General features: G+C 46.1%; 1 protein-coding gene across 9 annotated transcripts in view; it reads right to left on the minus strand.

The window, feature by feature from the left end:
* Window positions 1-17,062, minus strand: part of PDE8B (phosphodiesterase 8B) — a 223,023-nt gene that overhangs the window by 65,144 nt on the left and 140,817 nt on the right. For 4 of the 9 annotated variants that reach the window (XM_068965369.1, XM_068965367.1, XM_068965371.1 and 1 more), the window contains 4 exons: window positions 12,381-12,459; window positions 8,077-8,217; window positions 6,537-6,625; window positions 4,231-4,291 (listed from right to left, as the gene is read on the minus strand). In XM_068965369.1, the coding sequence (XP_068821470.1) occupies window positions 4,231-4,291; window positions 6,537-6,625; window positions 8,077-8,217; window positions 12,381-12,459 (370 nt within the window). The remainder of the gene's footprint in view (window positions 1-4,230; window positions 4,292-6,536; window positions 6,626-8,076; window positions 8,218-12,380; window positions 12,460-17,062) is intronic. The other 5 variants (XM_068965374.1, XM_068965373.1, XM_068965368.1 and 2 more) reach the window with 4 other exon arrangements.

Below are 17,062 nucleotides of genomic sequence, written 5' to 3' on the forward strand. Positions count from 1 at the left end.
GGCAAGAAGCCAGGACCAGGACATTCAAGTCCATCCCAGCTCACCAAGAGCTTAGGAACCCGCTAAGTGCCAGGCGGCACAAGCACACAAAGACAAGCACAGCCCAAGGACCCTGCTGGAGAGAAGAGGGCAGGGAGGCACACGGGTGGCATCATAAGGGTGGGCGTGACACACAGCAAAGAAGGCTCTTCGGGGGCTTGAGGATGGAGCTGGAACTGGATGCTTCTGCGGCTGGGCCATGGATGTCCGGCAGAATTCGGGTACATGGAGCTTCAGGGAGAATGATAACAGGAGACGGGTCCCAGTCACTAAAGGAGAACATGGCGAAGGAGAAGGAGCAGGGCCTGGCTAGTGGCAGAGGCTGCACTGGTTTTGGATCTGGGCTGACTTGACTCATTTCTGAAAAGGCGTGAATGAGCCCAGTGGACCTGTGTCCTGCACTGTGGTGTCACAGCCCCTGCGCTGGCTTGCCCTGCCTGGGTTCACTACTGTGTCTCTAAAAAGCCACCAGGATGTCCTATGATTCTCCCTGCACCCATTTCACCTCTCACGTAGACCTCATCCTTCTGCCTTCAATGTCTAAACTTGGAGGCTGAATTGTTTTTTTTAACCTATGAAAAAGGAGTTCCCCTCCTTCCTCAGAGGTCTCCAAGGACTTGCTTCTCTGCATGGACTTACGGTATTAACACATAACTGACTGGAGACGTAGTAACACCACAGGTATCAGTTTCTACGAAAATCCCCCAGTCAATAATGTGTTTAGTGAAAACCACTTGATTCCAGATGAAACTATGCTGATGGAGGCATTTTTATGTTGAACTAAATCTTTCCAAAAAGTACATGGTTGCTTTTGCTATTCTGGAATGCTTTCCTAATATTCTTAAGAAGAACAAAGCTGGAGGAATCACACTTTGTTATTCCAAACTGTGCTACAAAGTCGTGGTAGTCAAGACAGTATGGTGCTGGCGTAAAAACAGACACATAGATCAGCGTACCTACCGATGCAGACCAAGGGGGTCCAGATGTAACCCACACATGCATACAGTCGATTAATTTATGACAAAGAAGCCAAGAACATACAAAGAGGAAAGAATGGTTTCTTTAGTAAATGGTGTTGGGAATTAAATACACACACGGGAAAGAATGAAACTGAACCCCTATCTTACACCATACACAAAAATCTACTCAAACTGATTACAGTTTTGAACATAAGACCTGAAATCATGAAAATCCTAGAAGAAACCGTAGGAGATAAGCTCCTAGGACATCAGTCTTGGCAGTGATTTTTTTTGACAGCAAAAGCAAGGGCAAAAAAAGACCCCAAAAATAATTCATTGGGACTACACAAAGTCATCAAGAAAATGAAAGGATATCATACCAAATGGGAGAAACTATTTGTAAATCACATAGCTGATAAGGGAGTTAGCATCTAAAAAATAGAAAGAAATCATACAACTCAATGGCAATAGCAAACAAACAATCCAATTTTAAAAATGCGTGGAGGATTTAAACAGACATTTTTTCTAAAGAAGACTTCCAGGTACACAAATAAGTTTTCAACATCACTAATTATCAGGGAAATACAAATCAAAACCATAATGAGATATAAACTCACGCTCATTAAAATGGCTATTACCAAAAAGTAAGTAAAAAACAAATAACAAGAGTTGTCCAGGATGTCGAGAAAAGGGAATCCTTGTGCACTGCTGGTGGGAATGTAAATTGGTGCAGCCAGTATGGGAAACAGCAGAGGAGTTCGTAAAAAAATAAAAAATGGGACCACCATATGATCCAGAAATTCCACTCCTGGGTATTTATCCAAAGGAAATAAAATCACTAGCTCTAAAAGATATATACACCCCCTGTTTACTGCAGCGTTATTTACAATAGCTAAGACATGGAAACAACCCAAGTGCCCACGGATGGCTGAATGGATAAAGAAAATGTGGTTTCTACACACACAATGAAATATTATTTAGCCACAAGAAAGAAGGAAATCTTGCCATTTGAAACAACATGGATAGACCTTGAGGGCACCGTGGTAAGTGAAGTAAGTCAGGTGGAGAAAGACAGATACAACATGTTATCCTTTATACCTGGAGTCTCAAACAAAAACTCAGACTCATACAGACAATAGTTTGGTAGTTGCCAGAGGTGGGGGTGGCGTGGGTGAAAGGGATGCAGGTGGTCAAAAAGTACAGGTTTCCAGTTATAACAAGTAAGTCCTGAGGATGTGGTGTATAACGTGGGCTATGGTTAGTAATGCCACGTTGCATATTTGAAATTTGCCAAGAGCTGGTATTCCACATTTTCATTAAAAGAATAACCTTGTAACCATATATGGTGATAGATGTCAACTAGACTTACTTATATATATCACTTCACAATATATACAAATACTGAATCATTAGTTTCTAAAGAAGCATGAGCAAAGATACCTTCCATACCAGCTGGAAGCTCACTGTACTCACAGCCTGTGTCCTCGGAAGCCACCTTCTCACTGGGAAGAGCCCAGGAATCTTCCGTCTGCAGTTCTCTAGTTTACCTCCTTGCCTGGCCAGGCTTCTTCCTGACCCCAGTCACCTCCCAGGTCTCCGACATGCTACCCGAAAGGGATTATGCCCCAAAGCCCTTCATAGCCTTGACAGACACTGTCCCTTCAGTTAAAATCTTCATCTAAGTCAAAGGCCATGTTTGAAAGGTTTTAAAACATAGATTACACACACACAAACACACATGGTAGAATACTATTCAGCCATAAAAGAGAATGAAGTCTTGCCATTTGCAACAACATGGATGCACTTGGAGGGTATTATGTGAAGCGCAACAAGGCAGAGAAAGACCGTATGATATCACTTATATGTGGAATATAAAAAATTAAATGAATGAACAAAAAAGAAAGACTCAGGGAAAGAGAACTAGTGGTTACCAGTGGGAAAGAGGAAGGGAGGAGAGGAAAACTGGGCAGGGAATTAAGAGGCATAAACTGCTGATTGCTGATTGCTGATTAGTCGCTCAGTCGTGTTCGACTCTTTGCGACCCCATGGACTGTAGCCCACCAGGCTCCTCCCTCCATGGGATTCTCCAGGCAAGAGTACTGGAGCGGGTTGCCATTTCCTTCTCCCAGGTATCAAATAAATAAGCTAAACGGATATATAGTACAACACAGGGATTACAGGCAATATTTTATAATAACTATAAATGGACTATAACCTTTAAAAAATTGTGAATCGCTATGTTGTACTGAAATTTACATAATATTGCATGTCTATTATACCTAAATAAATAGATTTTTATTAAAAAATATACCATTGGTAATTATGTTTGTTGAATAGCTTTTAATCAATAAACTTTAAAGCATAAAGCGAAAATACACACAATCCGGTACTAAAGTATAAATCAAAAAGAAACAATGACACACCATCGCTGTTCTCCATGATACAGCTACCTAAACAAAGCTCCTAGATACAGCAACTTATTAAAATTCCGTTACTTCAGAAAACACTCAAATACATTGCTCTGCATGCTGCTGCTGCTGCTACGTCACTTCAGTCGTGTCCAACTCTGTGCAACCCCAGAGACGGCAGCCCACCAGGCTCCCCCATCCCTGGGATTCTCCAGGCAAGAACACTGGAGTGGGGTGCCATTTCCTTCTCTAGTGCATGAAAGTGAAAAGTGAAAGTGAAGTCGCTCAGTCGTGTCCGACTCTTCGCGACCCCATGGACTGCAGCCCACCAGGTTCCTCCGTCCATGGGATTTTCCAGGCAAAAGTACTGGAGTGGGTCACCCGTGCCTTCTCCGATTGTTTTGCATGACATAATGGTTAAAGAAAATCGCAGTACTAATTGGAAATGATTTCTGGTTTTGACATGAATTTATAGGGGTGAAATGCTCAAATAAATATATACTTTCCATGTAAGAAATTAAGGTAGAAAATTAGGACAGCTTTTATTTGGAAGAAAAAACATTTTATGATCTCATTAAATATATTGGTCCTGCGCTGTTCAGTCACAAGCTAAATCATAACCTATGTAGCATTACTAATAAAGTGCATAGGCTTGCTGGAGAATCTTTTCTTTTACTATTTGTCTAAGGGCCTCATTTTGCCCCAAAGCCTCTAAATTGGCAACTACCGTAGATATGGAGAAAGACAGACAGACAGCAGTGGTGAGAAGGTAACGGATGCACGGTCACGCCGACAAAGCACGTGGAGCACACTGAACGCCTTACCTGCTTGTTTTTGTCAGTGGTACAACACAGTTTCTTGAGGGAGACGAAATGCCTGATTTTCCTAATAACATACATAATCCGTGATTAGTGAGTCAGATATGAGACAATTCAACAAGTCAGCAAACGAAAACATCCACAGAATCTTCAAGTAAAACTCCAGGGTCCGTTCTGGGGCAGGTTTTAAATTCCAGTAAAACACAATTGATAAAAGCTGCATCTTTTTTTATACACACAGTCTATACCTGCCTTCAAAAGCTGGGCTCTCCTTTTAATCATAGCTGGCTCCGAAACACTCCCTTAATGGATACTTCATTTCTAACTGACTCCTGAGGGCTGGCTCCTAGACAGCCTTGGTGACAGGATGAAATGCTACTCCAAACAAAATGGGTTTTAATTCTGAACACTTTTATAGCTTATAAAGAAGGCCAAGACTCATCTGGACACTGGCCAAAGTCCACGGTTGCTATTTTTATATTTAATATGCCACATTCTTTCACAGCCTGGTCATAGTGCATGATGGCATTTTTCAGGGCAGAGAAAAGTCCTCTTATTTTAAGGTCACGGACAGAATCCCAAGACAGCCTGTGGTCTTGGTCATCACCACAAGGAGACGGAAAAGACAGCAGGTGCCTTAGTGCTACACAAAGATCAGCTCCAGGCGGACTTTTCTCGAGAGCAGCTAGAATTTCAGTGGCCACGTTAGGTGTCACAGTAAGGAACCTCTTCTCTGATTCTGCCTCTCTTTGGTTCAGTTTTCTCTGGAGGACTCGGAAGAGAGAATCGAATATGCTGATTATTCTGCATTGAGCTTCAGTAAATAGGAAGAGGTAATATGTCCCTACCCAATAAGACTTTCTTCTGATAGTTCACTGGGGGGAAATATTGGTGGCGGGGGGTGGAAAGAACACTGCCTCTGGACAACAGAACTTCTCGTTCTTACCCGTAAAATCAGAAAGATCAGAAAAACTCATCCTGACAGAAATCACCAAACAGTAACATGGTCTCCTCTGCTTTGTAAGCTAATAATTCTGGTCACACACAACACACAAGAGCATCTTAGGTTGAAAACACAGTCCCCAGATGAAGGCGTAGCCCTGAGTTCTGACTGCTGCTGGGAATGGCCCCGCGGAGGCCTGCGGCGGGGGTGGGGGGCCCTCGGGGGCCTTTCTCTGCAAGCTCGTGACCCGAGCTCAGGGCATGCCAGTGCCTCCGCCACCTGGAGGGAAGCAGAGTGGCAGGAAACATGGGACAGTGGCCCCTGAACTGAGCAGGAACAGTTTCAAAACTACCCAATAAGTGAAATCGGAGGGGAAGTACCCTAGAGACACTTTGCTGGCTACAGAATCCCTTCCAACCTTCCCCAGTGGCTCAGACAGTAAAGAATCTGCCTGCAATGCTGGAACCTGGGGTCCATCCCTGGGTCAGGAGGATCCCCTGGAGGAGGAAACGGCAACCCACTCCAGTATTCTGGTTTAGAGAGTTCCTTGGACAGAGGAGTCTGGTGGGCTTCAGTCCATGTGGTTGTGAAGAGTCGGACACGACTGAGTGACTAACACACACACACAGTAAGTCACAGACAGGGCTCTCCTTCCTGGCTATTCACACCGTAACTGCTCTTTTTCCAAAACGTCACTCAACGGCGTGTGTACCTTGTACACCTATACTAAGAGGCTGGTTGGTTGACTCTAGGCTCCTTTACAAAGCCTGCTCGGTGGGGTACTGTTAGGGGTCCTGTTTGGCTCCATAAACCTTCTCACAAAACAACTGGGAGAAGGGAAAGAAATTGCATATTTTCTTTGTTTCTCTGCAAATGAATAGGCTCCTCTGATAAGCTGAGGTTACATGGAACCAGCTGCCTCAGCTTCTGGTCAGACACCTTTCTCTCCTAAGCATGACCCTCGTGCTCCCTCCCCTCGTGAATGAGCCCCGAGGCCTGGAGAGAAACATCACAGAGCCGGTACCCCAAGGAGAGGAGCTCGGCTCCCAGGCGGGGCTGAGGCAGGGAGCCTCGAAGTTCTGTAGCTGCAGTGATGACAAGGGAAGGTCTAGAAATTGGCCCCTTGGGGCGTGGGGACAACCACAGACAACCAGGCGGAGGTGGACAGTTGGGCTGAGGCTTCAGAAGGCCCATGGGCAGGAGAAGAGGGGCGATTTGTTCAGTGGCTGCATGGAGGCGGCCTCAGCAAGCGTTACGTACACACCCAATGCTGTTGTATTGGTGGGTTGAAGCCACTTGCATTTCCCATATACAAACCCGATGCCCACAGGGGCCCCTCAAACAGCAGAGGCTAAGAGTTGGCGCTCACCCTCCTTGGCCGATCACCGGCGTGATCTTCACGTGCTGCTGGATGCTGTCGCCGGATTTCCGTCTGGCGTAGTAGACCCCCTGCCACTCCTACACGGACAAAGAGAGCTCTCAAGATCCTTCCGTGCAGGTACTCAGCGGCTCCTGCAGAGGGTCTCATCACGTTCAGCAGTGAAATGCCCACGCACTTTCCCTACACCCCACAGGACACTGCTCGCCAGCTGCGCCCACCGTGGTGCTGGCTACACAAGGCTTAGACTCACGGGCACAAGGCCCACAAGGATCGAGCCCAGCCACTGCCAGGCTGCCCCTTCCAGGCTCTGGGCTCTCAGCCCCATGGGTGTGGTGGCACCAGGTCAAGGAGTTCTTTAAGGTCTCTCTTGAGGTCTTTATGACAACCTGCGAGCCTGGTATTCATCACCGTTCAGTTGCAGATCTGTCCACTGAGGCTCAGTGACGCGAACTAATCTGCCCACATGAGGAAGTAGAAAACGTGGTTATAAATCTGTCTCAACTCCCCTGCTACTATCCTCTGGGGCCTCCAGCCAAGCCTTCTCTGGGCTTGGGAGGTTCCTGGGAGGTTCCATGGATGAGGCAAACGGGAGTATGAGGTTCCTCCCGCATCCAGACCCCGGGGAACTGGGCAGGACGAAGAGCCTGGCGGCCTCCAGGGGGAGCCTGTGGCACCTCCACTGCTTCTGGGAGGAAGTGGCTGAATCAGGACGTGAGATGCTCTGCCGCCTCTTCTCACCCAAGTACTCACATGGGAAGGCCAACTGGTATGCAGGCCGGGGCCACCAGGGGTGGCGGCACTCTTCCAGCAGTATTCCTGCTTCCTTTTTGGTCTCTCTCCCCTAATATTCTTCTATTAATTCTGGCCGTCATAGATAATCCAAACTTATTGCATTCCCATAAAATGGTCCCCCAGTGAATAAATGCAAAGCTATCGAACTCCTTCACATCAGAGAAAGCATCTGAATGCTTCCAAGAAAATGCCCAGGCAGCTCCAGACCCAAGGGCAGCGGCCTGGAAGGAAGGGCCTATCGTAAATGCTCACTGCATACACACCACCGCCTTCACCTGCTGGGATGCAACGGAGGCTGCCGGACCGACGCCGAGGCAGGGACGAGGGAGCTGCATGGCCCTACTCAACTGTGATAGAGTAAAAAGAATAGGAAAAAAAAAATGCTTGAAAAGTGGGCCTATGAAACATGTAAATACCGATACTAAATCCTAGTCCTTCAAACAGTGCATAAGCTAAACCCTGGGAGGAGCCCTGCTTGGAGATAGGTATGAATTTCCAGCCATCACAGGTGAGACGTAATCACACGAAGGAAGAAGCTTCCTTGTACAAAATTTTCAGATTCTACAGCATCGTGATAAGCACCAGATTTGCCTGCCATCCAAAATTAACTCAGATTTTAACTCATCTTACAAACTAAGAGATTTTTCACTTAACTGCAATATCATTAAGGAAGCCCGTGTGAGAGAGATGACATATCAGTTGGGCGCAGTCTGCGGACGGGTCCGGTTTCACCCACCTTGCCCTTCTTGATGCAGGTGTTAATGGTGTCGAGAAGGTCTGCCCGGTTTTTGTCGCTTTTGGGCAGCTCGGCGAGTTCTTTCCCCAGCAGTTCACCTTTGTGGTAGCCCATCATCCTTTCGAAGGCTGGGTTGACGTACTGTGAATGGGAAGTGGGTATGAGTCAGGACAGGATGCTGTGTGCCCGCAGAACACTTGTCAGGGAACAGAAAACGTGCCCTGGGCCAGTGTTCTCTGATATGGGTCTGGACGCGTCCCCGAGCCCCAGTGGGCGGGCTCCCTCCTGACCAGCAATGCGCTCACTCTGCCATCCCAGCACCCCGGGCCCTCTGGAAACTGGAAGAAATTCTTCAGCAGTAAAAACAGCAAGAAACCTTTATCTACTAGTGCCAGCTTGCAATGGGCCTTATTCATCACCCACTGCCCATGAAATAAGGAAAAATGCAGGAAAAAAAAAGAACCCATAAAAATTAACTAGAGGGATGTCCCTGCTGACCCAGTGGTTAAGACTTGACCTTCCAATGCAGGGGATGTGGGTTCGATCCCACATGCCTTACCGCCACAAAACCAAAACATGAAACAGAAGCAATATCGTGACAAATCCAATAAAGACTTGAAAATGGTCCACATCAGAAAAAAGTCTTAAAAAAAAACTAACTAGAACTCCACTCAACAGGTCACGCCTTCTATCAGTCACATTTCTGCAAGGAAGCAATTGGATCTCTCATGTCTAGATAATATCAATAGATAATTGCCACTGTCTATTAACCAATGCTATGCCTTGGGGCCACTTCTGGTCTAACTGAAGCATAAATTCCGTTAAAAACCTTGGGCAGGAGGGAGTCCTTTCGCAGCTGGGCACAGAGCAGGCCGGAGGCATCGTCCCCACCGAGCACATGTTGGGATGGGCAGACTCAGAAGCTTCTTTCCAAAATTCTGTCCAGGGCCCTGGAATTTAGAGCTATCTCCCAGGCTGCCTCCCAGCTCCTGTCCACAGCCTCCCATTTCTTCTCAAAGAACAGAATCACCAGATGAGCAGCTGAGTGGAGGGGACAAGCAACAGGACCGTGGGGAAGACGTCAGCACACTGCATCTAGGTCACGGATTTCTTTGGGCATAACTAACATCCACGTGCTGCTTCAGAAACGGTCTTGCACATGGAATCACTTTTGCCCTCCACGGGGATGACAGCAGCGGGGAGCACGGTGAGGCAGGGACACATGGGGAGCTGCTCCCTGGGGAAGCCGGCTTCTACTAGCACCGTCCACCCTGGGAGGAGGGGCTGGGAGGTGGCTCTCGGGACTTCCAGGGGTCACCGAAGAGGAAGGGGTGGTGACACTGTCTTCACTGACCTTCTATCACCTTCCTGCGGTGGTCGCCACCTTCCCTGGGTGGGCAGCAGGACCCCTGCTCATCAGGTCAGGCTCACAGTCCCCCGGCCCAGCCCTGCCTGCAGCTAGGTGGCCTGGGCTTGTCTCCCAACCTGTGAGACTCTGCCCACCTGCTCTCTGCCTAGAGGCCCTTCGCCACCTCCTGGTCATGTCAACTCCGAATTCCACCCGCCCCCAGCAAGCTGTCCTTAAGCGCCTACCCAGTCGGAGCCTGTGCCTCTCTGACGACTCCCACCCCATCCTGTGCAGGCTTCTGATGCCTTATTACAGGGGACCTAAATTCTTTTCTTTCTCTCTCCCCGACTAGACATGAAACTCCTCAAGGGCAAAGGTTACTTCAGATTTGTCTTTGGATATTCAGGACCGTTCAGTAAATAGCTGAGGAATGGATAATACTTGATAATGTATTGTTCTCCTTATTTGTTGGCCAAATGCTCATATTTCCCTATGTGTTTACCCTGCTTTTGCTACTAGGCTGTAAATACAGGTAGGAGTCATAGGCCTCCATTCGTGCCAGGCAACCTCACAATGCAACAGATGCTCCAGGACATGGACTGTGGAGCCAAGGCACTCAAGTTCACACCCTGGCTCTTGTTCATCACCAGCACCACGGGCAGCTTACTGATCCTCTCTGGACCTCAGTTTCCTCATCTGTAAAATGGCTCGGACAGTAGTACCTGCTTCACAGAATTGTTTTAAGAGAGAAACGAGCTTGTGGAAAATGCTAAGTACTGCGTCTGGCACATGGTAAGCACCACTTAAGTGTTCTGAAGCAAACAGTTTCAATGGATGGAAAGGGAGAGAGAGAATATTTATGAATGTCAAGTGCTTCTGCCACCTCACTAAGAGACACATGCCCTGAGAAGCGGAACTGCCCCAAGAAGGACTGGTACTGAAAAAGAACATATATGATGTAACTCACTCATGATGACACCTTTTAAAATCTATGGCACAAAGGCCTTTTAAATTTCCCCCTTATATATAATGTCCTCCCTTCAACTTCCTCCTTGTGCTTGAGTGTTATGTTTAGGATGCTGGCAGGCTTGTAAAGGGGCCTGAGAGGGTGCCCCAAGGGAAACTCTGCAATCAGTACAGTTTCCCTTTTAATAGAAGGATTCCCCTAATCAGGCACCCACCATACCCAGCCCCTGCTCCTTCCTCTTTCAGGTAAAGGCTGCCAGTGATTCACAGCTTGTGACACCATCGGCCTATCACCTCTCCCAGAGATGCAGGTTTCCTGACCATCAGGAGCTAACTGGAGAAGGAAGGACTCGTCCATCTGTGAAAGGACTGCCTGCAACACTACAGCTGGTAGAGAGCAGAAAGTCCCTTCTCCTCATCAGTAAAACCACGCCCTGGCTTCCCTGTAAAAGCTGGAGGTGTGAGTTCACTCCTTTTCCCCTGGATATCTCCTTGGTATGCAAGTATATAGGAAGAAACTTCTGCTTTTCTCTTGTAAAGAAAGAAAAAAAGAGGGAGGTGCAAAACAATGTGTTTCATGAACAGAACTGACTGTTCGAGTCCAGGTGGAAGTGGATCTGTGCCCGGTCTATAACAGAAACATGTCTGATTTCTCTAGTTCAGGGCAGATCCGCGGGCAGGTGGGCCGGTGACAGGCAGCATCATGAGGAAGCCTTTAGACCCGTGTCATGGGACAGCCAGCAAAACAAAGTCCAAAAACGCAGCCAAACAGGGAACCAGGTGGGAAGGCTCCGGAGTCAGAAAGACATGGGTGGATGTTTTGGTTCCAGTATTTATTACCGGGGTTTTCCTTGGAGGAATTCCTTGGCCTTCCTGGGCCTTGGTTTCCCCATCTGTGTTACTGTATGTCTCTTTCATGGGGTTCCTGAAGGGAAACGAGATAACTTCCTGAGCGTATGGATGACCAGGCCCACACAGTGGGTGACTGCTATCACCAACCCCAGGTGGGAGTGGGGTGTCTGTGTGGGCAGCGGGCTGTTTCACAGGAAAGCACATGAGAGGCAGTCGTGGGCGGTGTGCTGGACACAGTCTTTGTCTCTACCAAGGGCAGCGAGGCTCTCACACTCAGTGCCACGATGCAGACCAAGGGCAGCAGGCCAGTGCCCATCAGTGCAGAGTCTACGTTGCAGAATATTTTCTAAGTATAAATTTCTTATAGTGTTAGTTGCCCTATAGCGTCTGACTCTTTGTGATCCCATGGATTTATTATAGCTTGCCAGACTCCTCTGTCCATGGGATTTCCTACCTTCCAAAAATAATAAGACAACTTTATTTTCACACACATTTGTCTGCCAATCTCATTTTCTTAGGAAGACGACTTTAATATTATCTAAGCATACACGCCAAGTCACTTGAGTCGTGTCTGACTCTTTGGGACCCTATGGACTGTAGCCCACCAGGCTCCTCTGTCCATGGAATGCTCCAGATGAGAATACTGGAGTGGGTTGCTGTGCCCTCCAGGGGATCTTCCCAGCCCAGGGATCGAACCCCAGTATCCTGCATTGCAGGCGGATTCTTTACCACTAGTGCCACCTGGGAAGCCCGTATATTATATAAGAATGCTTTATAACTGGAATACCAACTGCAGGCAAATGAATGAGGACCACTGATAATATTCTGTTCCCAAGGCATTTATAAATATTTACGGTTCTGACATACTTTGGTATAAACAATGTCTTTTCCGCAAAGTCTAAAGAATTTACCCCATCTCTGTCAGAGAAATCGCAGGTTCTGATCTGAACTAATTTTTATTCCCACTGAGTATCTAATTCTCAGCCAAAGAGTATCAGTTTTCTTCGCATACTTTGATGTTCGTTTCTCCAAAGAAAATGTGCTGAAATGTGAGAATCACAGCAAAGTGCTCAGAGAAGGGTGGCTCAGACTTCAAAGGCTCTCTTTTGTTGTCTAAAGAAAAAAAGTGCTCCCATACCTGGATCACGTGGTCATCGCTTGTGATCTCTATGGCTTCGTGACAGTGGTCTAATGCTGTAAACACTGAATTACAGGCCCTGAAAGTTGCAGAAGATTCACGTTAGTCCTGCGAGAAAACCATGAGCATTTCATCTGTTGCCTTATCAAAGCAGACAGTTCCTGAGATTCATTAAAACCAAGTACCTTTCGATATTCTGTTTTGGAGGGGGGAAAAAAAGAAACCTAGCCTTTCAAATGAAATAAACAAACAATAGCAGATACTTCTACGTATATCACACAAAGAGAAGAAATCTATCCAGCCACTTGTCATGGGTCATGGAATGACCTCTGTGTGTGCAGGATGAGAACTTCATACTGACACAAGGGAAGAGACACGCAGAAGCCGGCCTCAGAGGCGCCCGTGTTCTACGAAAATGACGTTCTGCAGTTCCATTCACAGCAATGTCACAGAGAAGTTCCGTCCCCATCAGCTTGGAAAACCTAATTAAACCCATATTGGATCTGAGGTATTCTGGCCTTTTGCAACAGACACAGAAACATTTTTTTTTTTTTTCTTACTTTGATGACCTTAGTTAAGAAGCCTTTATGGTACTTTGCTTTCAACTATACCCACTGTCTGATGAAAGGCAAAGAGGGCAGAATTCCTCTTGCCTGGGTCATTTCACAGGTCTCCAGGTGGGCACTATTCTTGACGACCTCCCTTGTATATCTGGAATATTTAAAATCATTTCAATTTCTCACATAACATTCTAGCTACCTTACAACCTAGAGCAACTCCAGATACAATAAGCTACTTACCATCTAACTCAGAAGGATGTGCCTAGTTTCCAGAGCTTTCTTATTCATGCTGGCTGTTAAAACAAGTCCAGTGAAGGCTTTCTTACACATTACCCCCACAAAAATGTTAATTTACTAGACAGATGTTTCTTCTCATAAACTCTTAAAACATTATTCGTTTTTCTCTCATAAAGCATCTAACTTTGCCATTTTACTTTGAACTGTTTACAAGGCAGAGAGTAGAAAAAAACTGGGTGAAACTTGGTTCGGTATCATGCCAGTTATGGGGCCCTGGGCAATATTTTCTCTTTGGTGTGTCCCAGTTTCCTCATCTACAAAATGAAGTGAAGTGTTAGTTGACCAGTCATGTCTGATTCTTTGTGACCCCAGGGACTGTAGCCCGCTGGGCTCCTCTGTTCATGGAATTCTCTAGGCAAGAATACTGGAGTGGGTTGCCATGCTCTCCTCCAGGGGATCTTCCCAACCCAGGGCTCGAACTTGGGTCTCCTACATTGCCGGCAGATTCTTTAAATTTTGTTGTAAGACTCAACATAGATAGTTTATGTGAGCTATGTCTCAAAGTACTTGGGACAATATAAGATTTCAAGACATAGTACTTAATATTATTTGCAAGATCTCAAAATAATTCTTTGTTCTCTAAAGATTTCAAAGGCTGTTGGTGAGGAGAAAAGTTAATCCTAACCTATACTTTCTCATGAGTGTATCTGGAACATCAGACCAAGAACTGCTTTCAATAGTAGCAAGGCAACCTGCATGAAAAATGAAGGATTTCAGTCCACTGATGGGTGGTGTTCCTGTCACTGCAGAGATGAAGACGCCAGTGTGGGAGGGTAGGTACAGTAAGTAATCGTGATGGAGGTGAGCGGAGGGGAACATAAACCCCAGTCAACCAAGATGCCCAACAGCGTAAGGCGTTTTCTTATTCAAATTGCTCCTAACTACATTTCTCAAAAGACTGGAAACAGAACTACCATATGACATAGAACCATCATATGACCCAGAAATTCCACTCCTAGGTACTCATCCATAAAAAACAAACACACTAATTCAAAAACATACATATGCCCCAATATTCGTAACAGCATTATTCACAATAACCAAGATATGGAAGCAACGTAAGTACCCATTGACAGATGAATGGATAAAGATGTGATGTAGATATACAATGGAATATTACTCAGCCACAGAAAGAACAAAATTTTGCCATTTGCAGCAACATGGATGGACTTGGCGGGCATTATGCTAAGTGAGGTAAGTCAGAAAAAGACAAATACTATATGATATCACTTATATGTGGAATCTAAAAAAAATCAACAAACCAGTGACTATAACAAAAAGCAATTTCACAGATATGGAGTACAAACTAGTGGTTTCCACTGGGGAGAGGGGAGAAAGAAATACAAACTATTAAGTATAAAATAAGCTATAGGGATATACAGTATAATATTTTATTATAACTATAAATGGAGCATAACCTTTCAAAATTATGAATCACTATATTGTAACATAGGGGCTTCCCTGGTAGCTCAGTTGGTAAAGAATCCACCTGCAATGCAGGAGACCCCAGTTCGATTCCTGGGTCAGGAAGATCTCCTGGAGAAAGGAGAGGCTACCCACTCCAGTATTCTTGGGCTTCCCTGGTGGCTCAGACGGTAAAGAATCTGCCTGCAATGTGGGAGACCTGGGTTTGACCCCTGGGTTGGGAGGATCCCCTGGAGGAGGACATGGCCTGGAGAATCCCATGGGCAGAGGAGCCCAGTGGGCTACAGTCCATGGGGTCACAGAGAGTTGGACATGATTGAGCAACTAAGCAGAGCACGTATTGTAACATATGGTACAGCAGCTATACTTCAATTAAAACCAAAAATAAAGTGAGTTGCTACAGCCTACCTAATATGAGCTGTATAGTGTCCTGTTAGCAACGCTGTATTTGTAAACATGATCATTTAAAATGGGAAAAAGAATCAAGGAGGACTTTAAAATTGTTACCAAAGTCATTACTGCACCATGTCTCAGGAAGAAGCAAGTAAGAGCTGGTCTCATCGCGAGTGTGCTCAGGGCTTTGGGTCCAGTACCCAGCCCAGCACCACAGGAAAGCAAGCCCGGTCTCCAGCAGTCCCACACGGAAAAGCAAGTCCATGTGGGCTAGTTCCTTAGCTTTGGGAGCTGGATAAGGAAGTGCTAACACGTCTGATCAGATGATACATTCCCCTCGCACCCAAGTATTTTCTTAAAGTACCTGTGTGGCTCAATTAAGTATGTAAACAGCTACCTCCGAGTATGACTGTTTCTGTCAATTCAAGAGGCTGCTTTCGTACAAGATCTGTAGTGAACATCTGATAGATACTCCGGTGAGTATCATGCCCCATGGAACAAAGCAGATCTTTATCAATAGTTAGAGTGAAAGCATACTGGCAGGACCAGCAGATTACTGTCCCCAGTGACGAATGGTATGGGACTGCCATGTGTAAATCTAGGCTTTAAATCAATTTGGCTGATGGTTCTGTTTAAATAAACCTGTAGCAAAATGAAGTAATTACTTTGAATCATGTTCCTAGAGTTTGAGAATTAAATTTCCTCCATTAATTATTAATATTCTTCACGTAGAAGAAATTTAGCTTAATTTTTCTGTTCTTACAAGCCATATAACACAGCAATGCGAATGCATTTTTGTAGTCTTCAGGTTGAGAAGTTGAAAAATTAGAAAAAGCTCCAGAGAAACAGAATATTGTTGTGAAAAGCCAAGAAGTGCTGGTAATGTAACCATTTCTCCTTCATTATCTTAGTTGTCCATGAAGATCCACACGAAGCAGGTAAATGCCACAAAGCTATGATAAACCTAGACAGTGTATTAAAAAGCAGAGGCGTTACTTTGCCTGCAAAGGCCCATATATCAAAGCTATGATTATTCCAGTAGTCGTGTATGGACGTGAGACTATGGATGGAACATAAAGAAGGCTGAGTGCTAAAGAACTGATGCTTTCAAACTGTGATGTTGGAGGAGACTCTTGAGAGTCCCTTGGACTGCAAGGAGATCAAACAAGTCAGTCCTAAAGGAAATCAACCCTGAATATTCATTGGAAGGACTGATGCTGAAGCTCCAATACTTTGGCTACCTGAGGCAAAGAGCCGACTCATGGGAAAAGATCCTGATGCTGGGAAAGATTGAAGGCAGGAGGAGAAGGGGACAACAGAGGATGAGATGGTTGGGTGGCATCACCGACTCAATGGACATGAGTTTGAGCAAACTCTGGGAGATGGTGAAGGACAGGGAAGCCTGGCATGCTGCAGTCCATGGGGTCACAAAGAGTCTGACACGACTGAGCAAATGAACAAGAGGTGGAAATTCTACAGGGAACACGGTGCTACGATGGTCTGCAGAGTGCATCTGACTTAACACAGGTGCCTGCATTCTGCTCCAGCACTGGCGCCTACATATCAGGCACCCGCGACTGTGCCAAGAGTCTCTCTGGCTCTCAGTGTTTCCTCTGTCAGCTGTGCTGGGCTGGTTGGGTTGTTACATGATCTCTTGTGTTCCTAACAAAAGGACTCTAGAATCTACTCCAACAAAACATGCACACCCCTCTGAGACACACACACCGAGGCTATAGAACCAGGGTAGGATGGATTGTGCAAGGTGGTGGCGTGAAGGGCGAAGGTTTTGGACACAAACTCACATCCCAGCAGGAGTGTGGAAGTGGCAGGGAGGAAGTCATGGACGTGCCACCAGCCAGCACCGCTCCTGGGCAGCGATGCAGCACAGGCTGGTTACCTTAAGTCATCACAGCTCAGTTTTCACTCCTGTAACACAAGACTGTCACGCAGAGCCCACATGAGGATAAAGTGCCCTAAAAACATCGGTTGGTAATGAGAGGTGTAGTG

This window comes from Capricornis sumatraensis, chromosome 2 (assembly GCF_032405125.1).
Source record: "Capricornis sumatraensis isolate serow.1 chromosome 2, serow.2, whole genome shotgun sequence".
Taxonomy (NCBI): domain Eukaryota; kingdom Metazoa; phylum Chordata; class Mammalia; order Artiodactyla; family Bovidae; genus Capricornis; species Capricornis sumatraensis.